The sequence below is a fragment of the Sardina pilchardus genome, chromosome 3 (genome assembly GCF_963854185.1).
Source record: "Sardina pilchardus chromosome 3, fSarPil1.1, whole genome shotgun sequence".
NCBI classification, from domain to species: domain Eukaryota; kingdom Metazoa; phylum Chordata; class Actinopteri; order Clupeiformes; family Clupeidae; genus Sardina; species Sardina pilchardus.
Window position 1 is genome coordinate 12,413,909 of NC_084996.1, and position 26,616 is coordinate 12,440,524.

The window sequence follows — 26,616 nt, forward strand, 5'->3', positions numbered from 1 at the left end:
AACGCCCCGTCGGCCAGAGGCATCTTCCTCACGGCCGTCGCCGACCCTCAGCCCCAGCAGTTGCGGCGTCTCGAGCAGCACCAGCAGCACCTGCGGCAGCTGCAGCGGCGCCAGGCGGAGGAGCAGGAGCGGCAGCGGCGCCAGCGCCAGGAGGAGGAAGAGGAGCGCCAGCGCGAGGAGCAGCAGCGGCAGCTGGAGAGGCAGCGCCGAGAGCTCCTGCAGCTCCAGCTCCAGCAGCAGCAGCAGGAGCACCGGCAGCGCCGGCAGATGCTGCAGTGGCAGCTACAGCTGGAGCTCCAGCAGCACCACCAGTTCCAGCAGCAGCAGAGGCAGAAGCAGCAGCAGCAGCAGCAGCAGCAGGTGCATAAGGCGCAGTCGGCGGTGCTGCTGTCGCCCTCGTCCGGGCTGTGCACCATCTACGAGGCCATGGAGACCAGCGAAGAGGAGGAGGAGGAGGAGGAGGAGGGGAGCTTCGATGCCGAAAGCGGAAATCCAGAATCCGCCTCTCCGAAAATGCGCGCCATACCGACAGATCTCCCACTGCGTGTGGCCAACGGGAACCTGCGCCACCCTCCGCAAGACTTGGATTGGAACCGGAAGGTTGACATGGTCCAGAAGCTCATCAATCAGACCCTGCTGCTGTCTGGGGAGAGCTACCCCCCCATACTCCTCCTCCCTGGGCAGGGTGGCGGCACCTTAAGCCCCCTGGAGAGCAGCATGTGGCCCAACCTGGTGCCCCCTCTCAGCTCCCCCACAGCCATGATCACCTCTGTCAGCAGCTACTCCCCAGATAGCCAAGGCAGCTCCCCGCAAGGTGACTGGACTGTGGTGGAAGTAGAGACCCACCACTAGAGACGCATCAATCGGTCACTCATTGTAATGTGTGCGGTGTGCATCCCTGTGTAAACCTCTGTTTGTGAAAAAATCAATGATTCTCGTGATCCATAATTGCATGCCAGGGATCAATCCAAAGGAGAGACTTCCCATATTTCATCACTAGACCTGTATTCCGTCTCTATCGATACATGACACGTGCACACCCACTACAAGCACTTTCTGAGACCACACATCAATAGAAATATTTGATCAACTATGCACCCACTGCACCAAAACCTATTCACCTCTTGCAAAAGCTAATCATGAGTAGCCCAGCCTGAGATGTTGATCATTATTCATTGTGCACGCTGCCATGTTTACCTTTAATCAGAGGTCATTCCAAGATGTGTGTGTCCACTACGGCCAGCAGGAAGTATCTGTGGGTTTTTTTTTTCCAGAAACAGGAACTAAAATGAAACCACAGATATCAATATAAAATGTAATTTTTCGTTAAGATTTTAAATGACCTTTGAAACAATCAGGTAAGTTTACTATAAGTCGTTGTCATTTCAGGGTGGTAGCTACTACTGATACTTCTCTCTGTATCCAAAAGGTCAATGACTCCTTTATTTATGTATACAAAAGGACTTCCTGTAATGACTTACAAATGTTTGGCAAACCAGAATGCAAAACAGGCACCGGACTCAAGTATCACATCCTGTGTAAATGTTCATGTCACTGCCCAGCATATTATGCATTCGGGGATACACTGACCAGTGAGTTAAACTGGGCAAAATGGGGATAGAAAAGACCTTCTTGTTTCCTTCCTCTCCTCTTTTCTGTAACAGGCAGTCAGGGTGAAGGGGGGTTCTGTCTAAGGGGAGTAGCAAGGGGTGAGGGGTGTCTCTCTGCATTCCATTGCCATTACCTCATTTCCTGGGTCCGTCTGTTTCAATGGGTTACCGAGGCGACGGATGATGTCATGACGGCAGAGAAAGGGAGATGTATGAATGCAGGGAGTAGCAACAAAACTGTGCGGAACAAATCGGGAAAACCATCATGAAGGCATCTGGTGTAGCAGTGGTAATGCTATAAACACAATAACAGAATTGTATTGCACATGAGAACCTTTTCAACATGAAAAAGGAAAAGAATGACTGGGTAGGACCACTGCGTTTCTGTTGAAATTGTTTTACATGAGCATTTGAACTCTTACTTACGCGTATAAGCAATATAAGTTTCCAATTCATTTCCCTTCCTTGTATGTACACATACATGCGCCTCGGACTCATTGTGAGTAATGTTGCTTTTAATAGACTGCATTATGGTGCCACCTACTGGCCATAGTCATTTTCCTTCTGCATATAGTAGGCCTAGCTGTTCTGTCAATGTTTCTACTCAGGAGATATATAGTTATTTTATCTTATATAGAGTATAGCTACTGTTATATGAAATGCTTATTTATGCATATATTATTCAAATGACTTAACTATCCTATTGTGTCTTGTGAATAATTCAATCCTTGTATATTGCTAGTTTCTTATAAATAATATATTGATAATCATAAATTACTTATTATTTAGCTGTGAGGTAGCAGAATATTTATGTGAAGTGCCACCTAAACCAGCCCCCCCCCCCCCCCCAGCTTCTTTGTAATAGCCTACTGTAGATGATGACTTTTAAAAGTTTGAAGGCAGTACTTGTCATTAATAACCTCAATAGCTCTATTGAGTAACTCAAATGATAACTCCAGAATGCATGTTTTCCTCTGAACTCTCACTTTCTTTTAAGTCTCAAAGTAAACATTATAAAGTAAAAGGGAGTTGAATTGTCTAGTCTAGGGCCAGGATCCAGAGGTAGTATACAATATGCTTTTATCATAAGCAATCTGTCTGTGCAGGATTACCTTGTGTGCAATTGGCAGCCTATAGGCATGCAGATAAAACACTAAATCGAAAGAATAATTTTCATTATTTAGATTATCCAATATATATATTTATTGTTCCAGAGTATTCGTATTTATATTAATGAAACAAATTACGTTTTTGATACAGTCTGACAAAGAACAATGAAAACTACTCATTCTAGACAAAATGCACAGAATCTTTAAGGTTTAATCTAGAATTTGAGTTCTTTGCCTCGTCGTTATAGGCCTGGTAGGCTGTGTTAAGTGTTTGACTAAAATTACCTTAACGTTGAATATTATTATTTTTTGAATTGTCATTGTAGTTTTTATACTGTTCGAGATTTGATATTTGTAGCCTATGTAGGCTATGTCCTTTCTTTGATGTAGGCTGTTCCTGAAAATATGCTGCTAGGGAGTATTTTGCAATGTAATTGTGGAAATGATGTCGCTAATCTGAAAATAAATGGTTGTTGAAACAGAAGCTGACATATCTTTTTGTTTAATTAATTATCCTGATATGTATCTGGAGACAATTATCTACTGCAGTGTGAAGGTCTTTCACTTGTTGGTGCTTTTTTTTCTGTGACGCATGGAACTCAGATGACCACTAGGGTGCGCTACAGACTTGTTAAATTGGCAAGAGTCATTCAAGGTAGGCTAATGATTTAACCCAATGCAAACGAGCCGGTCTGGCAATTAAGAATTGGCAATAACCTAACAGAAATGCTACACATACCAGTTGAAGGGGGATAGCCTAGTATTAACAGCTTTAATAATGGGTAGAGAAAGCTTACCTGTAGAAGACCTTACCTTACCTGGCTGAAGAAATGTTTTTGTAGGCCTACTGTGCCTCCTCACCCCACTTCTTCTGCTGACATTATCACCGTAGACATCTTGTCCATAGTGTAAAGCATGCGAAGGTAGCCACACCTAATTTACCCACGTTTTCATTTTGAAAAAGGGCCTGCCTTTTCTTGCCTAGGGGTTATGGGCAGTAGGATAACCACCACTTGTTAACTTGGCCTAAAACTGATACAGTAGGCCCTACGTGAGACTACTAGGGCTTCCAATAGCTTACAACAACAACAACAACAACAACAACAACAACAACAACGCATTTTATTTTGCGCTATTGGGGTATTATGGTTATTAGCCTATTATAAGGCCTGCTGGCCAACTACCACTAGTGACTAGGCTATTGTTATTAGTAATATTATTAATAATAATAATAGCCTAATAATAATCATCATCACAATATGACCATAGTTATTATTACCATGTAAATCGCTAAACTATATAAAGCTATATCAACAGTTGGTCTTAGCCGATTCCCTCGATTGAAAAAGCGCTATGGTTGGTAACAAACACGTCACATGACCGATGCGGACCCTAGCTCTTCCTTTCGCTCCCGCCACTCATCCGAATGCGCGAGCATCAGCAGGACTTTTATTAGGGGGGCCCGGTTAGTCATGTCAATTGTCTCCGCACTGACAAAAGCAAACCCATGTCTCAACCGTGAGATATCGCCGGTCCTGAAAAATGTCTACTGTTTAAATTCAGTGAGGACTTTGGCAAGCTAGGATTGGACCTACCGGAATAAAAACAACACGTATACGGTGGCGACACGGTCAACGTCGAATGTCGAAGTACACTATCCCAACGTGTATTCTACAGCAGAATGGACGAAATGGTGTTCTGGCGTGATTTCATTCATTTTGATCCGAATGGGAAATTGTGGTAGGCTAGTCATTTAGCGAGAGCAACCGGCGTTTGGCTCTACGTCGGCATCTGTCATATCATCTATGCTTTGTGTCTCCAACTTTTTCTCTGCACACATTTGTGCTTAAAACTGTCAGTGCAAGACAATGTTGCCCGCAATAAGGTTTTGCCTGTCAGGGATGTGGAGGATCGACAGCGTTCCTCAGGCGTATCGTCTGGCCCCGCATTGTGGTCTGCTGTGAGGTGAAGAAATTTTGCCTACCTGATGTCCCCCCGGAGGATATTCGCACGTATTGGAAATCGCATTTGACATGGAATTTCTTCTACCAATTATTGCTGCTATGCATTGATGATCTTGGACAGAGACTCTAAACTTCCCACCACAAGCACCGGCCATTTGACCGAAATAAGTGGTATTTTTTAATCGTTTAGGCGGTTGCCTATTACGCACAGTAAAACATGGCCAACAATGACTCAATACAGGTAAGTGTCCTGGTCGAAATGTGGGCTATGGGTCATCCTCACTGCACATATGTGAATATTGTTAATATTTGAAATCAAATGTATAATGTCTTCCTATGTCTGATGCCAGGCCCAGGTGGGTAGCATTATTTGCCAAAAAAAATGTGCATGGATTATACAAGTGTAATTAGTGTAAATAGTCTACTAAAAAGGCTAGTACTTTAGAATAATGAAAAGAAATATTGAATCATATTACCTAAATAGAAATGAGTTTTTGTAAAGTGACAAGTATTATTAGCACTCCATATGAATTACACCAAGGGTGTTTTAAAGGAAAGCATTAGTTTGGTTTACTCTGTGGGCTAGTGGTTTAAAGTTATGAGCCCGGTGACCCAGGCAGTCATATAATGAGAGCAGATTGAGTTACTGCACAACCATACAGATGGCAACTCCAGCTCAGAAAAAGTGGATCGTCAGGTCACTCTTGTGAAAAGTGTTGAAAAATTTAACAGCAACCCTGTTAAACCCGTGCCAGAACCTAACACCTCACTCTCGAATGGGTCAGACATATCGTATTCAAGCATGGTTTTAGGGGTCATTGCTGTTAGTGACCAGTTCCATGCTGTTGCTTCAGTCATATTGCAGGATGGTATGAGGCCGAGGCCAGTGGATATAGCCAAGGTATGCGATGATACACCTGTGCTTCCTCAGGATAGTCTGTGCTGGTGTCATGTGACAGGAACATGAGAGCAGCTCAGGTAAGTTAGCCCAAAGGGATCTATCTCTCTCTCAGCCTGTGTTCACAGAGACAGTTCAAACCCGAGTGAAGTTCTTTATGTTCGCAGTGCCAATGGCTATAACATTAGGTTCTCCTTTTTGTCAAATACAAATTTGTTGCATAGTGTACCATGTTTTGTACTTCTCCACAAGTTCTTCCTTCTTTGTTGTGGTCCCTTCCTTTCTTTGCAGGAATCAAACTGTTCCTTAATGCCAGAGGAAGTACCGCATAGCTTTGCATTGCTACAAAAAAAACCCCTTCCGGTTGCCCACAATCAGAGTCTTTTAAATGGCATGATTTATGCAGAGGCACTGTTGGATCTTGGAGGTTGTGTGTGTGTGTGTGTGTGTGTGTGTGTGTGTGTGTGTGTGTGTGTGTTTGTGTGTGTGTGTGTGTGTGTGTGTGTGTGTGTGTGTGTGTGTGTGTGTGTGTGTGTGTGTGTGTGTGTGTGTGTGTGTGTGTGAGTGTGTGTGTGTGTGTGTGTGTGTGTGCGTGCGTGCGTGCGTGCGTGCGTGCGTGTGTGTGTGTGTGTGTTGGATGGAATTGGATTGACCACTGCACTGCCTTTATTTCCCTGTCCGTCCATTTGATTGCGTTGAAATGAGCAGGGCTTTGGAGTGGATGCTGATGAGCTGACCCCACGACTGCACACAGTCTCAGATGGGGCTGTGATTGGGCATGATTGCTCCATTTTCACTCACCCTCAGGGTACGGTCCACAGGAGCTGTTCGCTTTTGTGACGGAGGAGACAGTACGTAGATTCAAGCAAGGGAGTGTGTCTGAAATGATTGTGAGGTTTTTTACCAGTTGACCTCATGCACCTCATAGCCCATCTCTCTTTCTCTCTCTCTCTCTCTCTCTGTTACTTTCTCTCCTCCATCTCTCTTTTTTTCTCCCCCTTCTGTTACTGTTCTCTTTGTCCCTCTCTGCCATCCGTTCCGCTCTCCGTTATTGTAAGTCCTCTGTGCCAGTTTCAATTCAGCTCTCCATTAAAGGACACACTCTATCAGCACTTTTGTATCTCCCGGCCGTCTTCTTGCTTCTTTTGCACGATCTTTGTGTCATGTTTGCAGTTTACATCTCTCCACTAGACGCCCTCGCAATCAGTCAGGGTTGAGAGCTTTGCTGGTTCCACAGCTCTGGAAGTGCATTATCATAAAAAAATATACAAGGTCACTTCTCGTTTTCACTTTTGATAAGTCCCCTTCTTCAAAGCCTAGTCTGTCAGCCTGTCTGTTAAGGCTGAGGTCGGTCATTATGCAGAATATTGCCCCTCCCTCTCAGTCCTGTCTGTCTTGTCTCTCTGCTTTTTGCCAAATTACTTTTTATTGATTGGGTGTTGGAGACCCGAGACGTTTGTTTGGTCAATCGCTCAGGGTAATGGCCCCTGGAAAAAAAAAAAACGAATGGCGAACAAACACACGGAGAGTCGTGAGGGGTTCCAGACACCTGATGCAGGCACGTGTGTCTGCATGCGACACCGGCGGATGGCTTGCGCCGCCTCATTCACAACAACATTTGTGGGGTCCCAGCTGTCTTAGCCCGTCGTGGAGGGGTATAATAGGATTAGAGTGGCCCTAAAATGCTGCAGTCAGTCAGTCTCGACAGCCACCATGACAGTGACTCTTACAGCCCCCTGCTTCAGCCCCCCCAGGCACCACCCATGTTGGCTGGGGATTAAGACAGGCAATCCACCCAGCCTCTCAGACCCACCGCCTGTCCAGCTGCTGAGGGACAAGGGCACGAGAGCCACCCCTCTGCCCCACACATGCAGCCAGAGTTATTTGGTTTGGTTATATATATATACTGTATATTATGGTCTTCAAAATACATGTGTGGCTTTCGGCAAATGTGACTTTCCTAGATGGCAACTCAATTTACCCTTGTACTTGCTCTTACAGATTCTTGACTCACGGCAACTTAATTTACCCCGCCCCGCCACGCCAATTTATGTAAATTCTTGAGTCTTTATCCATAACTTATTTCGTCTAATTTGTACATGGTGGAATACTGTACATTATGTAACCTGTGATTGTTCAGTTTAAATACAGACATCCAAGAAAGAGACAGGTACAGGTATTGTGTGTGTGGAAGTCGTGGTGACAGTCTTGAGAGTTTAATTTGGACCCAGATGTATTGGGGCACAGACCATGATTCTAGATTTGACCTCTACAAGCAGTCCCAGACAGAAGAGAGAAGGTCATGGAACAGCTATTGGTCACCTAGGGAGGTACCTGTAAGGATATATCCAGTCAGCCTATTAGCTGCTGTGGGTGAGCCTTTGATAGTGTTCATCTTTGGTTTGTTTTCATGAAGCAAGGAATAAAAGGCATTGAAAGACTAATTTGATTTGAATGCTTTGAGAAGCAGTAATGAAAGGTTTCCCCCTGGGGATGACTTATTAGAGGATGACGTTCATTGCTTTACCAAGTTGGTTATAACACTTGCAACAACGTGATGTTTATGAGTAGTTAATTAAAAAAACAAGTGCCATCAAGGGATAAGGTGAGCCTGAGCTGTTGTTTGCATGCCCTGTGTCTTTTGATCATTTTATCACCATTAGTTGCATCTCGGAGGGAAAAATATCCAACAGAACTGGATGGTTTGCTGGTCCTTTGTTATAAATTATGGTCTTTTGAAAGCAAAGACCTGTGATACATGACTTGACTCCCGTCATCTATTTTAGATGAGAATGCTGTGGTTTATGGCCTCTTTATCTTTGGGATGCTGTGGTGCTGCTGCCCTCCCCAACAGGCTTGCTGACGTTGGCCCCGCCAGCTCGCAGCACCTTTGATCCAAATCTCGCCCGTTTTTTTTCCCCAGCTCCTGCTTAAAAAGGCCTCTCTATCCCCTCCCCGTCATACCCCCAGTGGCAATCGAATCCTCTTTGTGTCTAAGAACCTCATTCCAGTCTCCAGACTGCAGCGGCGTGCGGAACACAGCGCCACGAGTTGCGTATTTTGGTCCGTTATGCAATCCGCCACATGCATGCATGTATGCACAATGACACTTTTTGTTTGTGAAATGTTTATGGCTGTTTTTTTTCTCTCTCTCTCTCCTTGCCAAGCCCTGTTCATTGATGTCTGTTAAATCATCAGTAGAAGTAAAGACAGGGATTATCATCTGCTTTATCAGAGAGGCTCTTAACCCGACGGCATAATCATTTTTAATCTGCTTTCCACCCCCCACTGGCCCCCCTACACCTCCCAGTCCAATTGCCATTAGAAATCAGGTTTGCCATTTATTTATTTTTCGGAACGTCCTTCACATCGTGTTCCGGAAGAATGTGCTTGGGTCATGGGACGTTTCAGGTGTTGTGGAAGGCCTCTGTGGCAGGCGGGTGTCCCAGATGCGCGTGTCTGAGTTTCATACTTCGCTTGAGTACAAAAGTAGAATGAGGGTAACAGAGAAAGACAGAGAGCGAGAGAAAGATGCTGTGTGGCGATGGTTCATTATGCATATGCACATTATGCAGTGGCTTTTGCCCAGGACTGGTTGAAAATGCTCAAGTGTGCGAAAATATAAAAAGACGCAAGTGTGTTCACTCCCTCACAGGCAATATAAATTGTGGCGAATGCTGCACACACACACACATATTACTAAACCGCTCACAAAAAGTAAGGAAACTTGACTTTGGCCCATTATATCTCCCCTTTAGTAACACCAACCAGTAAAGTGTTTCATATAATTTTTATCGTTGATTTGTCACCTTTACAATGAGGTATAGCTTGTAAGCATAGGGCAATCATGGAATGAGCAACACAAGCAAACGTGTAAGTAGTGCCAACGAAAAATGTGCCAAAATGGCCTGTTATGCTGTTGGAATTCACCTTTGTTACTTGAAGCATTGACGATTGCACTCTCCCACAGAAATGAGGAAAACAAAACATGTTAGGCATACATTTGTTCATTTTATACTCAGTGTCAGGGTCCTCAGTAGTGTGTAGAGGATCCATATGCAGCCACAACAGCTTGGCACCTTCTTCTCATGCTGGTCACCAACCTGGCTACATTCTCCTGTGGGATGGAATTCCATTCCTCGATAAGGATCTGTTGTCAGCCAACCTGGTTTTGTTGGTGACTCTGGCACGTACAGCACGCCCAAGCTGATCCCACAAGTGTTCACGGCAGGCCATTCGATCCTCTCCACTCCCAAATTCTGGAGGTACTCTGATGATCCCAGCTCTATGGGGGCGAGCGTTGTCATTCTGGAGGATGGCAATTGGTCCCATATTCTGGAGATATGGAATTGCCACTGGCTCCAGAATCTCATCCCGGTATCTAACTGCATGATGATTGCCTTCAATGATAACAAGGTCTGTCTTTCCAGTTAGAGTCACCCCACAGCAGAATGTAAAGCCAGGTTGGTGACCTGCATGAGAAGAAGGTGCCAAGCTGTTGTGGCTGCATATGGATCCTCTACACGCTACTGTGGACCCTGACACTGAGTATAAAATGAACAAATGTATGCCTAACATGTTTTGTTTTCCTCATTTCTGTGGGAGAGTGCAATCGTCAATGCTTGAAGTAACAAAGGTGAATTCCAACAGCATAACAGGCCATTTTGGCACATTTTTCGTTGGCACTACTTACACGTTTGCTTGTGTTGCTCATTCCATGATTGCCCTATGCTTACAAGCTATACCTCATTGTAAAGGTGACAAATCAACGTTAAAAATGATATGAAACACTTTACTGGTTGGTATTACTAAAGGGGAGATATAATGGGCCAAAGTCAAGTTTCCTTACTTTTTGTGAGCAGTTTATATGCTGTTTTGGGACAAATTCTGTGCCCCGAGAAGAGAACTGAGTTCATCACAGTGAGGTCACCTCCTGCCGTATATCACTTGTGCCTTGAGGCACACCGCACTTTTTCCCCAACCAGGAATGTGCAGGCAAAGGGATGTTGATGATGTGGTCTCCCGGGGCCTGGAGAGGAGCAGAGCAGCAGACGTTGCTCTGAACTCTCAGCGCACACCCCCAACGCTCACCCAGGCCTGCACTTGTCCACGTGTGTTTGTGCTGCGGCCACGTTCCACGTTCCTGCGCTGCCAGTCGTCCCTGCCCAGGGTGGTGTGGGCATTACTCATCAGTGGCCTGCCACAGATTTGAATAGGTCTGCTGGGAGAGCATCACATCATATCACACTCGCTAATGCTCCGTGCTGCGGGGTGGTGGAGGGCAGACTCTCAGACCAACACCCCCAGAACTAAGACGACCAGACAGCCCTGGAACCTCCAGCCTCCTATTTGGCTGAGGTTATTTGAGGGGGGGGGGGGGGGGGGGGGGCGACTTCACTAGAGCAAGTTCACCCCCACACTATGATTACCACATCATATAATATAAATGGGTTGATGACTTTCTCCTTAGCTTAACTACTTCCTCATGCATCATAGCATGAATCACTTACCTCAATGCAGATCACAGAAGGTCATCGTGACATAAAACAATTACTTGTAATAGAGCACATCAGGGAAAGAACTGTCTTTCAAAAAAAACAACTGGTGGTTGAAACTTAGAGCAGGAGGAACAACTTGTAGGCCACCGTGGGGAGTTCCAGCTGACTTTCCTTGAAGGGAACATGACCTCTGTGTAAGCACAGCCTCCAACCCAGTCTGCAGGGTTACATAGGGACACCTTTCCGTAGTCTAACCACTCCTGAGGCCGCTGTCAGGGACGCAGCATTTGTCTTTAGACATGGCATGAGCGCCGCAAAGAGTTTTTTTACAAAGGCCATGCAGTGCAATGACCACCAGTTCAGATGATTCAGAGGGATCATGTAGGCATTTTGCTTTGACAACAGTACTGACGAATTTCAGGCCCAGCTGAGTTCGAACAAAGATCCTTCATTACTGACAAGATAGAGCAACATAATGCATCTCTATGGAAGCAAAATTCGAACAGGTGCTGTCTGCTTAAAGAGACTTGTCGCAAAGACGTCATAGTGGGATATCGATCGGCAAGCAGTTCAGTTCAAATGTAACGTCACTTTCTAAAGGGGGATTTCGCCCCCCTTCCCTTTGCGAAAACAGAACGCGGAAATGGTCGAACGTTTGCGCCTCTTGCTCCGCTTTAACCCTCTCTGGTTCTAACACTGGCCTGTCCTCCTTCATTAGTTGCCCTGCCCTTCACCATCGCAGGTCTCCCTCTCCCCGGATGAGCTTGCTCACATTTCTGACCTCGTTTTTTGTCAGGCTGCCCCCAGCGCTTGGCAGTGCATTCACACAAACAGTCTCTTAAGAGGATGAACTGGCTCACAATGACACCATTCATGGTGATCTGGCTGCACCAGCTGTGCAGGCCCTTTTATGCAGCTGACGTCTACGCACACACACACACACGCACACACACACACACACACACACACACACACGTACACAAACATTTCATACAGCGGGTCACAGAAATATGCATACACCCTCGTGGTTGCGCACAGACATACACAAACGCTGGTGTCCTCAGAAACAGCAGCTGTGTGTCTCCAGTTTCCACACACCCCCGTAAAGCCTTTGCAAGGCACCCTTGGAAAAAGAAACTCGGAGTGCCCAGACATAACTGAAACTGACTTGCGGGTTATTCCCCCCTCACACAGAGGGCTTTTAAGGATCACTGGGCCATCTGTTTCAACACAGGATATCTGGTGCCTAGCGGTGTGAAGACAGTGGTGGCAAGCCATGGTACCGTTCAATGTTTCAGAAACATTGTAAGACATCACCTCTGGTGTCTGGGTGACTGATTCTTACTCCTCCCCTGAGCGTCTACCTACCTTGCCTCTGCAGAGATTGAGCAGGAAGTGTGCTGCTGCCCTACAAGTCACTGTACTTGTGACTAGAGCATCGCTGGCTGCTGTTTTATTCATGGTCGCCGCCTGACGTGTGCGCAGTGTATTTCCTGCTGTGTGTCTCTGATTTGTTAGCCTCTCCTGGGCAGTGCTTAAGCACAGGCACTGGGTTTGTGAGGTAGCCTTTGTGTGTGTGTGTGTGTGTGTCTGTGTGTTTGAGTGGTGGGTTAAGTAATTGGAATTCGCTGTAAGCCCCCCAGCCTCTCGTAACCCAAATCCAGAGGCTGACGCTGAATTGGGTTGTGTAGAGACGGGTGAGTGAGGTGAATTCAGATGAGACAAAAAAAAAAAAACACCCTCTACCCTGTTTATTTACCTCTCTGTGGAACTATCTTCATGTGTACATGTTTATATATGTCTGTGTGTGTGAATGTGTACATGTGTGCATATGTTGAGTCATGTGTTGAGTTTAACCCACATGAAGTCATAATATTGACATCATGTGGATCACCATGTCGAGACAGATTGTCTAAAAAAGTGATTTATGCCTTTTATTTTTGTAGTATGTCTTATACACCATATTGTTATTTTTATGTTGACTTCAAACATGGTAGTCATAAACAGGAGCAGGTTGCACAGCATTAAAGAGTCACTTCACCCCATAACTCCACCCACTTCACATTTCTGAAAACGGCTTTCAAAATGGGCGAGACGTTCTGAAATTTTGGAGAGAGAGTGCAGCACTGCTGCAACCAATCAACCATGGTGATTTTGTGTCAATCTGGGAATGAGTGCTGCAGACATGGCTTATCACAGGTAGGCTAATCAGGGCAGCAGGTGTTGGGGCGTTTCAGTCCTAATTTGTAACGACCCGGTGACGTAGTGTCGGACTAGAAGTGCAGGACAACGTCAGCATTCCAATAGTATTTTGGACCAACATGCCATGGCATGTTTTCAAACGGTAGTATGCGCGAGAGAGCAATATCTCCAATACAAAATCAGACGAAATGTTACTTTTGTCGAGAAACACGATTTTTGTCAATATTAACCCTGGTAATAGTACAGTTCACCACTTATGAGTATTTTCAATCAATCAACAGCTCAAAAAACCTATTTTAGGGTGCAGTGACCCTTTAAACTAAAAAACCTGAAGGAGTGTTGGCTTAATGAAGCATCATTTTAATGCTCCCCTCCACCCCTCATCGTTTTCCCCCTGTCATTTCTCAGAATTGCCGATTTACCAGATAATGTGGTTAAAGTGCTAATATGATTAAATGCCTGTCCTTGCATAATCATGGCTCAGTGCATTAATTGAGTAAAACAGCATCAAGCCAGCAGACAGTTAAAGTTCAGCGTGCCTAAGAGGAGATGTGCTGGTATGTGTGTGGCAAGAAGAGGCCTAAAATATATACACCCGCACATGAACACATACTGTATATGATCACTGACACACAGTGACATGCACTTATCCAGACAAATTCATGCATTCCTGCACAAACATTTATACCTCAACCCCCCCCCCCCCCCCCCCACACACACACAAACCCACACACATACTGTACACTCCACCCCCACCACACACACAAATACACACATACACTTTGAATAAGCCATCCCAGAAGAGTGGAGAGTGAACTGTGTGTGGAAGAGGCAGCGAGCAGGGCCGTGGACGAGGACGAGAGGCTTTCTTGTCTATATATAGCAGTGCTCGTGCCGGCGGGCCATTAAAACTTCATTGGAGGGACGGCTCTGGGTCCTCGCATGGCTCACAGACTGAGTATGTGTGTGTGTCAATGTCGGTGTGTGCGTGTGTGTGTGTGTGTGTGCAATATGTGTGTGTGTGTGTGTGTATCCTGCCCGTCGCACATCACTACACAGCCCTCAGTCCAGGACGCTACTGCTGCTGTGACGGCTGAAAATCTAACTCTGCTCTGTGATTGCTCTGCTCTTGTACTGTAGCGGAGCTGTGGCCAGCAGTTTCACACACATACAAACTCGTGTTCTCTCTTTCTCTCTTACTCACACAAACATATACATACACACACACACACACACACAAATACACTGCTCATGGGCACATTTTGTGGTGAAGGGACGCTGCTTTGTCTTTCATGTCACGCACAATTAAGCACAGGTAGCCAACATACGTAATCTTCTGTACTTCTCAGGGAAGTTTAGTTTGAGGAGTTCCTCTTATTGCGGGCTGTTGTGTTTTGCGTCAAAGAGAGCGAGAGAGAGCGAAAAAAAAAAGTTGGTCGAATATAGAGAGAACCAGTCTGTCTCGATCTTAGTGGCAGATAAAAAGACAGACAGTGAAGGGCTGTGCTGATGCACACTCCTGGTCAGCGATGTTCCGTGACACACAGAAGGAGCCGGAGCTCATCTCTGCTGGAGTGGATGGGGATCTTAGTGCATGTAGGTACTTCTTCCTCTGGCTTGGGGTGCTTATTGTTGATGAGCTGTGAGTCTGGCCAGCTGTCTTTTACCGCCTCTCCACTGTCTGATCTGATGGCGCACTGCTGTGTCATACATTTACTGTGTGTGGGTGTGCGTCTCTGTGTGTGTGTGTGTGCGCGAGCGCGCGTGTGTGTGTGTATTCGTTTATGATTCACATGACAAGAGTGTATGTATGTGTGTGTGTGTGTGTTGGTGTTGGTACATATGTATGCTAACGGCCTGCGCTCAGGAAATAGTTGTGCTGTGAGCGTGCGGAGGTTTCACTTCCTCCTGAATGTCTGAGGCCGAGGTGGAGCCTGGGCTCCAGGCCCTCTCTGGCCTCCCCGCGGCGAAGGCCTGCCAGTCTGGCACGTGACGCCTGAATCACTGATGCAAGCTGATGGTAGGGAGGGAGAAAGGGGGTCGGCCAGAGAAGTGGGACTGTGGAAATGTCAGCTTAAGTTGTCCGTGAGGTACGCTCTCGTACTTTAGTTCCACATCTCCCCATCCCACTCCTTTTTCATTTCTCTCTCTCTCTCTCACTCTCTCTCTCTCTGTTTCTGTTTCGTTCTCTCTATATATTTCTATCTAATTCTCTATCTATCTCATTCTCTCTCTCTGTCTCTTTCTCTCTCTCTTTCTATCTCTCTATCTATCTACAGTATTTCTCTCTCTCTATCAGTAACCCCTCATGTCCCTCATGTGTTTCCATCTATTTCTGACTGCAGTGCTTCTTGCCTTACTCAGATTTTGGGAAGTGTGATGGTAGTCAGTGACGGTACCAAACTTGGTCAAATGTTATCTTTGTTAAATCATATACCGTAGCTGTTTCCTCAACCTGCATTTGAGAGCTTTGATTAAAATAATTGAGAAATATTAACTTCCGATTGCGGTGCTTCGGCTTCTCCAGTCGCAGTCTCACGGATGTACTTTACATGTAACCGAGCTCAGATTAGAGTCTGATGGTGTAGTTGTAGCTGCTCACGATGCAGAAGAAATGGGCAAAAGCAGGAAGCTCTGTGGCTTCGCGCTGTCTCATCGTATGTGACAGTCCTCTCTCTCTCTCTCTCTCTCTCTCTCTCTCTCTCTCTTGCTCACTCGCTTGCTCAGTGTCTGTGTAGAAATGAACAGGAAGCTCGGGTGGGGCTGAGTCTCTATCACTTCAGTCCTTTCACCCTTTTCTTTTTCGCGGTATTCTTCAGTTAGTCATACTTTGCTGGATTTCGGGAACTCTGAAGTCACCAGATTTGTGTGTTTAGGGAAAACAGGGGCCTGAGAGTACAGGGGCGCACAGGGACAGAGACGGCGGTTTGAACCTGTCTAGCAGGTGCAGAGGGGACAGTATCTGTGCTGGGGACCATGGCCAGTGAGGGAGCGATCAGTGAGGGTCCTGTCGAGCAAGACACCTGCAACAGTCCTAATGACTCGGGAGAGCTTGACCCACTGGCAGGGACCAGTGCTCAGGTACGAAGTGGCTTGTGTGTGTGTGGGTGGGTGTATGTTTTTGGTTTAGTATGTATAACTTTCTCTCTTTCTCTCTCTATCTCTCTCTCTCTCTCTCCATATATATATATATATATATATATATGTATATGTATTATATGTTTTATTCACATTTAAGGTACACGCTAATACACAGCACAATACAACGTAAAGCGAGTTTTAGTTTGAGTTCATTCTGTGATTCAGAAGCTATCCGTTTTGTCCGCCATTGTGCTTCCTCATTTAGATGTTTTGGTTTTTTTGCCATGTTGTCAATTTCTTACAGCAGTAACTTTACCATGACCTATAATTTTGTGGATTTAATGGACAGGTCAATGGGCAAGTCAACTAGTTTGACCTAACCAGGTTATTGGGAGGGCTGCGTGCTTATCTTTGTACAGTACCTGTGTGTTTACATGCAAGTACGTGTCGCAGATCCTGATTCTGCTTCACTTCTTTGCCTCAAACACAGACACTTTCTCTTTCTTATTGTCATTAGACTTGCTTTAATTAGAACACTTGATTTAATCAGAGTGTATTTCATTATGCCCCAGGAAGCTCCTTCATCTTTAATGGGAGAGGAAATGAATTGACAGCTCTGCTGTCGAGGAAGATGGGTGTCCTGTGGCAGCCATTTTGCAACAAGGCTTAGCCACGCACAGAGATTCATCGCTTGTGTTAAGAGACCCTTTTCCCGGCTTCTCTCTCAGCCACTGCCGAGAAAGTGTGGGCATTATACTACTGTGTGAACACCTTACAACTTAAGATACCATGTGCGAGATCTGAAGTGGCAGTGGAATGAGCTCTAGATGGCCAACTTAGCCTTGAGAGAGCCAGAGTGGTCATAATCACGTTTAGTGATGGACTGCTGGCCCGAAGCTCTTAGGAGAGTGACAGCTCTGAACAATCGGCTGGAGGATAATATTGAGCTTTCTTAGTGGTTTTGTGTGTAATGTATGTGTGGGTAATGGGAATATTTGTGCACCAGTGTGTTTCTCTCTCTCTCTCTCTCTCTCTCACTCTATCTCTTGTTCTGTGTGTGTGTGTGCGTGTGCGTGTGCGTGCATGTGTGTGTGTGGCAGGGTGTATGTGACCATGTCTGATGCATTACTATGGAGTTTGTGTTTGTATGTGCTTTTGTGTTATTATGTATGGGGGAATGAGTTTGTGAGTTTGATGCACCCAGAGCAAAGGGGAATGTGAGTAGTTATAGCTATGCTGACAGAGTGTCTGTATCTGTTAGCTGTGTTGATCAGAAGCGCTCTTAGATCGATCTTTATCTCAATTAGCGCTGCTGGGATCTGTGCTAATCTTGTTAGCATGAGCCGCTGGGAGATGGGAACTCTGAATTCATCAATCCAGCAGCCCACTGCGCTTAACTCCCAGCCTGGATGAGAGCTGACCCTGTGTACAGTTAGCATGTTAGCATACACTCCCATATACAGATGGGAATTCTCTCTAGATCGGGCTCAATCAATGGTTCTCCATTCCCAGCAACCTGGATACAAGAAATTCTTTCCCCACAGCTGATCCCTGCTCTCGTGTTGCCTCCCAAAACTAGCCCGAGCTCTCTTACCTCAGCAAGAGTGCTTAGCGGATTGGCTCAGCGGAATGGCTTTATGCGTGTTACAACACCATGGCCGAGCTCCCCGTGAGGCCCTTTGTGAGATAATGGCTCCTAAGTTGGGTCCTAAGTTGAGGCACATGTGGAAACTGGCACGTAGTCTGGCTGGGCTCTCTCCAGGAGGAACGTGTTCTTTCATGCCTATTGTGAGGGGTACCCTCTCTGACATTGTTTTGTGTGTGTGTGTGTGTGTGTGTGTGTGTGTGTGTGTGTGTGTGTGTGTATATTTGTGGCGTTTGTAATGTTTTCAAAAGATCTTGATACGGGGCCAGTGTCTTGCTCGGCTAATCCACAGTGATCCGGTAGCGCTGGCTCCAATTTGGGCACCATGCAGGCAGGCTGGGTGGCCCAGAGGGAGAGAGGCCGCGCTGGACGCCAGTTCAGTCGGTCCGCCCGCCCATTAGGCTAATATCCCACCACACAATATGACAATTCAGCTCCGTCCAGTGAGCGCGCTAATGCAATTAACATGTCTGTGGCTGTTGCCTCTCTTGGCATGTGCAGTACCCTCTGCCCCGTCTCCTCTCTCTCTCTCTCTCTCTCTCTCTCTCTCTCTCTCTCTCTCTCTCTCTCTCTCTCTCTCTCTGTGGCGTTTTCCAATTTGGGAGAGGAGGGGTGGGGTATGTACGAAGTTACTGATGTGAGCCTTGTGACTGAGGATTGAGGATTTTTGTTTGGCTCTATGAGAATATGTGTTAAACCTCCCTCTCTCTCTTCTTCTCTCCATTTCTCCCCATCTGCAGAGCGACCAAGATGGGCTGTCGGTGCTGGAGCAGCTGGGCCTGGACCAGAGTTCGGACCTGTCCGACTCCAACGTCCAGCAGCGGCTCGAGGAGCAGCGCGAGCGCATCCGGCGCGAGATCCGCCGCGAGCTCAAGATCAAGGAGGGCGCCGAGAACCTGCGCCGGGCCGCCACCGACAAGCGGCAGGCCCAGCAGGTGGACAGCCAGCTGCGCTCGTCCGGACGCAAGCTGGACAGCCTGCACGATCAGCTCCAGGAGCTGGACGCGCACATCGTGGTGAAGGGCCATGATGACAGCAAAGGTGCTTAGATTTACGGTCACTCTGAGAGTATGGCATTTGAGTTAGGCAGTGTTGCAGTCTAGAGTTATTTGACTTGTTATCATAGGGAAAAAAATAAGCCTAAAGTGTTTAGCTTACAATCTTCTATTGACAGATTCTTTTGCAATATAGCCATTTTCGTCCTCAGTAAATGGGAACCACTTTCCCCCAAATTGACTTTGTGTGCAGTGGAAGAATATATGTAGAGACCGCAGCTGCTCTTAAGCCAAGGTCTCACTCCTTTGTTCACTCAGAAATGTGGAAGAGATTTCTTTGGGGTTAGGGAGGAAAGCCATGGACTCCCCAGGGTTATTGGCATGGTGTGTGGATTTAATTTTAATGAGACATTTTCATATCGTAAGTATATGGCTCTGGGAGCTTAGTGGCGTGGTATTATTTGACAATTGAGGCTACGTGCAGGAAAGGCTCTCTGTACGCTCGTGTGTTTCCGATGGAGCCAGGTGTGTTTGAGCCTGCCGCTATTGGTAATGCAATTAGTGTCTACACGGACCCGGTTGGATGCTGCACCTGGGAATCAGCACGTTACGACAAAGAAAGATTTATATGTGTTGAAATTGTTATTATTAGTTGAACAAGATATTCAGTGTCAGAGTGGAAGATTTAACAAGCATAATGTAACAGAAGATGCCGTTACAACAGTTTAATTTCCACCGGAAATAAATGTGTGTACAGGAAGAGCCTTTTGTGCACCTAGGCTATAGAGGTGACTCATGTGATGTGAGGTTGAGGTCTGCAGATGCTGATTTCAAGTGAGAGCATGATAGCGAAGCACTTGAATTAGCAAAATGCTAATGAGTGCTGCTATCCTTACTGCTTTAGGTAGGTCAGTGGGCACAGGCGGCCTCTTCAAGTGCATTTCTATCGATTCGAACTGAAGACTTAAGAAGTATTGCTAAGGTGTACAGTATGTGACCTTTTGACCTTGACCCCCACAGATGACCCCCAGTCTCCGGGGACAGTTAACCGCTCCTCGGCTACCGAGGACCGGATCGCGGCCCTGCAGCGGCAGCTGAACATCGAGCTGAAAGTGAAGCAGGGGGCCGAGAACATGATACCTATCTATGCCAACGGAGCCACCAAGGTGGAGTTCCCCAGCCTCCCGATGACCTCTGTGTCTTTCTCTCTCACTCTTACTCATTCATTTCCCTCCCGTTTCGACTGCTCAGTCACTGGCTGCTAAGGATCTCAGTGACTTGTTAATGTCTTTAGTTCATTCATCTCTTCATTCACAAACATGCCCAGTCAGTCACCCTCTGAGTGACCCGCTCAGTCAAACAGAGACAGTAACGAGTGGGCACTGACACTTCCTGTCGAAGGGCATTCATGAGTTACATCACTGTTGCCAGTTCTTCATATCAAAATCCTTTTAATCTTTTACATATCCAGTCATTCCATTTTTCAGCACTCAATCTCCCGGCTCCATTTTTTATCGACTTAATCAATCTCACATCCACTTAAGGTTTTTCTTATAAGTTAGTCCCCTTTCTTCCTGTCAATCTCTCATGTCCTTCTTTGTCTTGCCGACACTTTTCTTTTACCAATTTTGTGTGTGTGTGTCTCTCTCTTTCTGTCTTTCTCTTTCGATCACCTATTTTTTCTACTCCTTTTCACCTTTCTCGTTCCCTCTCTGTTTCGTACAAAAGTGTCAGTTTTGTGTGCCTACTGCTTCCTGTCACATGACCCCTCTGTATGACTGCCTTCTCACTGCTCACTGGCTCACTGCGTCTGTGTGGTGAGACAGACCTGTCTTGCGGTGTGTGTGTGTGTGTGTGTGTGTGTGTGTGTGTGTGTGTGTGTGTGTGCAGATCTGCAGTTTAAGTCATGGTTGTGTGTTTCTGGTCTGCGCTCAGGACAAGAAGATGCTGCAAGCAGCTCAGCAGATGCTGCAGGACAGCAAGACCAAGATCGACATCATCCGCATGCAGATCCGCAAGGCCATGCAGGCCACAGAGCAGACCGAAGACACACAGGGTCAGTCAGTGACTGTGTGTGTGTGTGTGTGTGTGTGTGTGTGTGTGTGTGTGTGTGTGTGTGTGTTTGTCCATCTGTCTGTCTGTCTGCGTGTGTGTGTGTGTGTGTCCATCTGTCTGTCTGCGTGTGTGCGTGTGTGTGTGTGTGTGTGTGTGTGTGTGTGTGTGTGTGTGTTTGTGTGTGTTTATGTGTGTGTGTGTGTGTGTGTGTGTGTGTGTGTGTGTGTGTGTGTGTGTGTGTGTGTGTGTGTGTGTGTGTGTGTGTGTGTGTGTGTTCATCTGTCTATCTCTCTATCTGTGTGTCATACTGTCTGCTCCTGGTGTTGTATGTTTGACTTTCTGTCTGTCTGTCTCAATGCGCTCCATTCTCCTGTCAGCGTGCCAGGTTGTTTATGAATCTGTTCCTCACTTTAATGCCCCGTCCATTGTCGTCCACATCTATCCTCTCTCTTATCAACGTGTTTACCGTTCTCTGTTTTGTTTGTTTGTTTCTGTCTTGCCTGTCAGTGTTGCCTGCACAGCAGTTTGTTTTTTTTCACCTCCCCACCAGGTTGTCTGTTTGTGTTGTTTGTGATAAGAGCTACAGCTCCTCTGGTTAATGCATGAGTCACAACGCTTTTGTGGCTTGTGTAATAACTGCTGGACCTCTGCCCTCCCCGACAGCACCCCCCCACTCCCGTCTTTTTCTTTTCTTTTTTTTTTTTTTTGATGCCTGTTGATATGTGAGTGTGTTGATCAGTGGGACTGTCTGCGGAGCAACAGATCGATAGCCATTTTAGAGCCGCTCTACGATTTCTGGCTCACCCACACTCTCGCTCACTCGCTCGCTCAGGCTTAACGCTGCTCCCTCAGAGAGCTCAGCTTATGGCCTCAATATTGCACCAGCTCTTTACTCAGCCAGAGAGAGAGGGGGGGAGAGAGAGAGAGAGAGAGAGACAGACAGAGAGAGAGAGACAGAGACAGAGACATAGAGACAGAGAGACAGGGAGATACAGAAGAGGAATGAGAGGACATGCAAAATCTGCAGGAAGGCAGAGAGGAAGTGGGGGAGAAAATAGATAAGGAAAGGAAGATGGAGACTGGAGGGAGGGAGAGAGAGAGGGAGAGAGAGAGAGAGGGAGGAGGGGGTCGAGGGGGTAATGTGGAGAAATAGGGGGAGGCAGAGCCCATAGCGAGCGCAGGAAGCAGTGCATAAAGCTTTAATGCACTCTAATGGTCTGTCTTTTTTTTCAAAGTGCCCCGGTCTCAGTGTCTCTTGTGGCTCTCCACTTCGTAAAGATGTGGAGAGCAAAGGTCTGTTGGGAGATCATAACCAAGGAGATAGAAACACAAGTACATGCACACATACACACTCTCTCTCTCTCTCTCTCTCTCTCTCTCTCTCACACACACACACAAACACACACACTCAAGCACACACACTTACACAGATGGCTTTGTGATATTGTTAAGATGCCAAATATTGCGCGGCTCTCACAGTCATTAGAGTGGTATCTGAGGTCATCAGAGAGCTTGTTATGTACACTTCAAATGCCATTTCAGCTGTGTATGTGTAATGTAGGGGGATGCATAATGATGTTTACTGTTTATGATGTGTCATAAACACACATTTAGACGCATTTGTTACACTATTTTCGTGTAACTCATTTTTTCAGTGCTTTGTGTTAGTTAGGAAGCGCAAATGTGCCTATCTGGATATGTGAACATGTGTGACTGTGTGTTTGCGTTTCCTTGTGTGTCCATTCGTACGTGTATATCTATGTATGTTGTGTTTGTGTATCTATGTTATGTGAGCAGGAGTGTGAGTGTGTGTGTGTGTGTGTGTGTGTGTGTGTGTGCTCACGGAGCTCTCTTTCCTTGTGGCGTCCTCTAGGGAAGCCGCCCGACGTGTGTGGGGTGGAGCTGCGGATCGAGGAGCTGTGGCACCACTACCGCGTGGAGCACGCCATGGCGGAGGGAGCCAAGAACATCCTGCGGCTGCTGGGAGCAGGCAAGGCCCAGGACAAGAAGGCCATTTCAGAGGTGAGGACCAGCAATCATACACACTCAATCACTCATACTCGTGAAAACAAGCACATGCGCGCACACATGCACACACACACACACACACACACACACACACACACACACACACACACACACACACACACACACACACACACACACACACACACACACACACACACACACACTCACACACACTCACACTGTCTCTCACACACACACATACTGCACATACATAGAAGCTGCTTTCAGACATTAGCTGTAAGTCTGCATGTTGTGTGGATATCAAGAGGTTGGGCCGTATATCTGAACAACATAATCAGACCTTTGGAACTCTGAGCTTAACCGGCTGCTACACTACTCCCCTCCAACAGCATTTCTGATGGACATTAAGTACTGTAAATGAGCTTGTGTCTGAACGAAGCAGAGAACATGGCGAAATTCTGTTCATATGCCTGTTCAACCACGCAGAGATTCTGTTCATGTGTGTCCGTGTCGTTCATGACCGCATAATGTTAGATTAGATTCAGATTAGAGTCCACTTTACTGTTACACACACACACACACACACTTGCTCACACTCTGTCTCTCACATACACACACACACACACACACACACACACACACACACACAGGCACGCACACACACACACACACACACACACACACACACACACACACACACACACACACACACACACACACACACACACACACACACACACACACACACACATATTCACTCTCACATGCTGTCACGCATTGTGTTATTAGGAACAAAGCAAAGAGAGAGAACAGAGGTGTCAGAGCCAGTTAGACTCTCCAACAGAGCAGACAGTCAGGGTCTCCATGTACAGTATAAACACATCATTAGTCTTTGGACAGGTGGTTGTTAGGCTGTAAGCAAAGTGATACAAGCACTCCCGGTCTGGTTAACTTCAAGCGCTGCTCTGTCAACCAGCGTTGTAACGTAGAGATTAAAATAGTTAGAGCGGTTAGAGGAGTGAGAGAAGGTTAGCAGGCAGTGCTGAGTGTCTTCTGAGCCACGATCCCCCACCGGTCATTATCATCCCTGTTACCTTATCTGACATCCTTACATTCCACTAGGGGCCAGATCACACACACACACACACACACACACACACACACACACACACATACACAGGAAAAATACTTACTGTAACATTACTTTACTTCTTTTATTCAACATAGTCTTTTCAGCCATTACCATTCAGGCTCATTCTCACATATAGTCCGAACATGGTCTTGGACACTTGTCTGTGACATTTACAATTTCTGTCTGTTTCTACTGTGCACGGGTCACTACATTCTAATCTCTCTATAGGCCCTTTCAACTACATAAACAAATTTGCATTCCTATGGCATTTCCGGCACTACAGACAGCAACATTGAGCTAATGGTAACTTGGGGATAAACAAAAATAAAAAATTTAAAAAACGATTTTAAGGTTAACATTTTTTAGAGCACTACGCTAAAGTCTGCTACATTTACATGACAACTTATCTGCTTTGATTTTGAACAGTTGAACTGGAAACCATCGTTAAACCATAAACCTAGGAACAGATTGAAGCGGTCTATGAACATTTGATGCCATAAAGAGTATACAGTAGCATCTCCCTCCATGTTGTCTGCACCTACAGTAAAGGCTCTGGAAGGTTGAGAGGTGCTAGAACACATCATTGTAACCATCGCTATTGTGTGTGTGGTCAAGCACTGGTGAGGACTCATGACACACTCAGGCGTACACCATGACACAGTCATTTCCAGTATGTTAACCGCGGCAAGCACATGCTGCACAACACCCACATGAGAGCACTGTGCAGTCTGCTTAAACGTAACACACACACACACACACCTCCTGTGTCTGTGCAGACGCTGGTGTTCTGAACTCTGTGTTCAGTCTTCTAAAGTAGTACACACACACACACACACACACACATGCCATACGTGTGCTGCTAGTCCTTTAAAGTAGTACACACACACACACACACACACACACACACACACACACACACACACACACGTACGCCATACAAATGTGAATGTTCTGAAGGGAGCTGTATTTGAATAGTCACATGCAAATGCACTGAGTCAGCAAGAGAATCAACTCACTGTCTGTATATGTACTCTCTCTCACACCACACAAACACACACACACACACACACACACACAAGCACTAAGCCTCATACAAACACTAAAATACATATCCTTTCCTTCCCCAGTGCCTCTGCCTCTATCTCTGTGTTCATCTCAGTTCTGGGTTTCTGCGTCGTGCTTTCTGTTTGGCTCTGCCGATATCTGCAAGGCATAAACACTGGGCACGGTGTGCGCTCAAATTGGAGACGCTAAACCCTTCACCAAGATTCATAGCAGTAATAATAACAGAATAGCAATAATAAACACAACTGTTGCTTTCTTTCACTTTCTCTCTCTTTCTCTTTACTCTCTCACTTTAGCTCTCCCTCCCTCTTTCTCTCTATCTGCCTGTCTTTCTCTCCCTCTCTCATGTTCTCACATCTTTATTTCTCTTTCTTTCTCACTCTCTCCAAAATGGTTTTAGTGGTATGAACAATGGTGTACAGTGGTAATGTTGTACGTGTATGAGTCTCACCCCCCCCCCCCCCCCCCCCCTCTCTCTCTCTCTCTCTCTCTCTTCATCTCTCCTCGGCACTGCTAGGCCCAGTCTCGTCTGAGCGAGTCGTCCCAGCGTCTGGACCTGCTGCGGGAGGCCCTGGAGCAGCGTCTGGTGGAGCTGCCGGAGGACCACCCCAAGGCCTGCCTGATCAAGGAGGAGCTGGCCCTGGCCTCGTCCTCGGCCTTCAGCTCGCACCAGGTGGCCCCCTACGTCCACAACCAGTACAGCACCCTCAGCAGGCCCTCGCCGCTCACAGGTACTGCGCACAGTACACCAGTCTCTCTCGTCAGGAACACTCTGTCTCTCCCAGCTGTTCTTTCTCCCTCTTGTGCCTTTCTTTGGTTTGTTTCTATTTTGGGGTCTGTTTATCAATTGAGCTGTTTCCCTATTGTTTTCTCTGTCTGTGCGTCTCTGTTCCAGCCACGTGTCTCAGTTTTACCCTCGCCTTTGCCTCTTCACTTGGCAATAACCATCTATGAATGAATGAATGAATGAATGAATGACCCTGAAGTGACCCCTTGGCTCTGTGTGCATTTAGACTCTAAATCCTCCTCTGTGTCCTCCACATTAGCACAATCTCCAGTTTAGTCAGCTGCTGTAGTGAGTCTGACATTCAACAGGCTCAGTAGAGACAGCACAATGCTAGTCATATCAAGGTCAAGTGGCCCTCTCCCGTGTAGGACGTACTGTATGCGACGATACACACGCACAGTTACTGTATTTATCAGTGCCATTGAGTGAAGACGTCTAGCGAAAGTAAATGTCATATTAAAGTCTCAATGTAAATGTCAAAGTTAATTTGTCCTTCCACTCTCCTCTGTCCATCGCAGATCTGTTTAATATGGCCGGCCGTTTTATACCCATTCTCTCCTCTATCTCGACTGCCTCTCAACCTTTT

The 26,616-nt window shown here is 46.4% G+C and overlaps 1 protein-coding gene across 4 annotated transcripts in view; it reads left to right on the forward strand.

Annotated features, from left to right (window-relative positions):
- Window positions 1-4,158: 4,158 nt before the first annotated feature.
- pkn1b (protein kinase N1b) overlaps window positions 4,159-26,616 on the forward strand; it is a 31,397-nt gene continuing 8,939 nt past the window's right edge. The window contains exons 1-6 of one of the 4 annotated variants that reach the window (XM_062531899.1): window positions 4,159-4,924; window positions 18,748-19,048; window positions 20,023-20,168; window positions 20,938-21,058; window positions 22,931-23,079; window positions 25,761-25,974. In XM_062531899.1, coding sequence (XP_062387883.1) covers window positions 4,901-4,924; window positions 18,748-19,048; window positions 20,023-20,168; window positions 20,938-21,058; window positions 22,931-23,079; window positions 25,761-25,974 — 955 coding nt within the window. In that variant the 5' untranslated portion in view covers window positions 4,159-4,900. Of the gene's footprint in view, window positions 4,925-5,578; window positions 5,662-14,737; window positions 14,878-16,024; window positions 16,363-18,747; window positions 19,049-20,022; window positions 20,169-20,937; window positions 21,059-22,930; window positions 23,080-25,760; window positions 25,975-26,616 lie in introns of those variants that run through there. The other 3 variants (XM_062531900.1, XM_062531898.1, XM_062531897.1) reach the window with 3 other exon arrangements.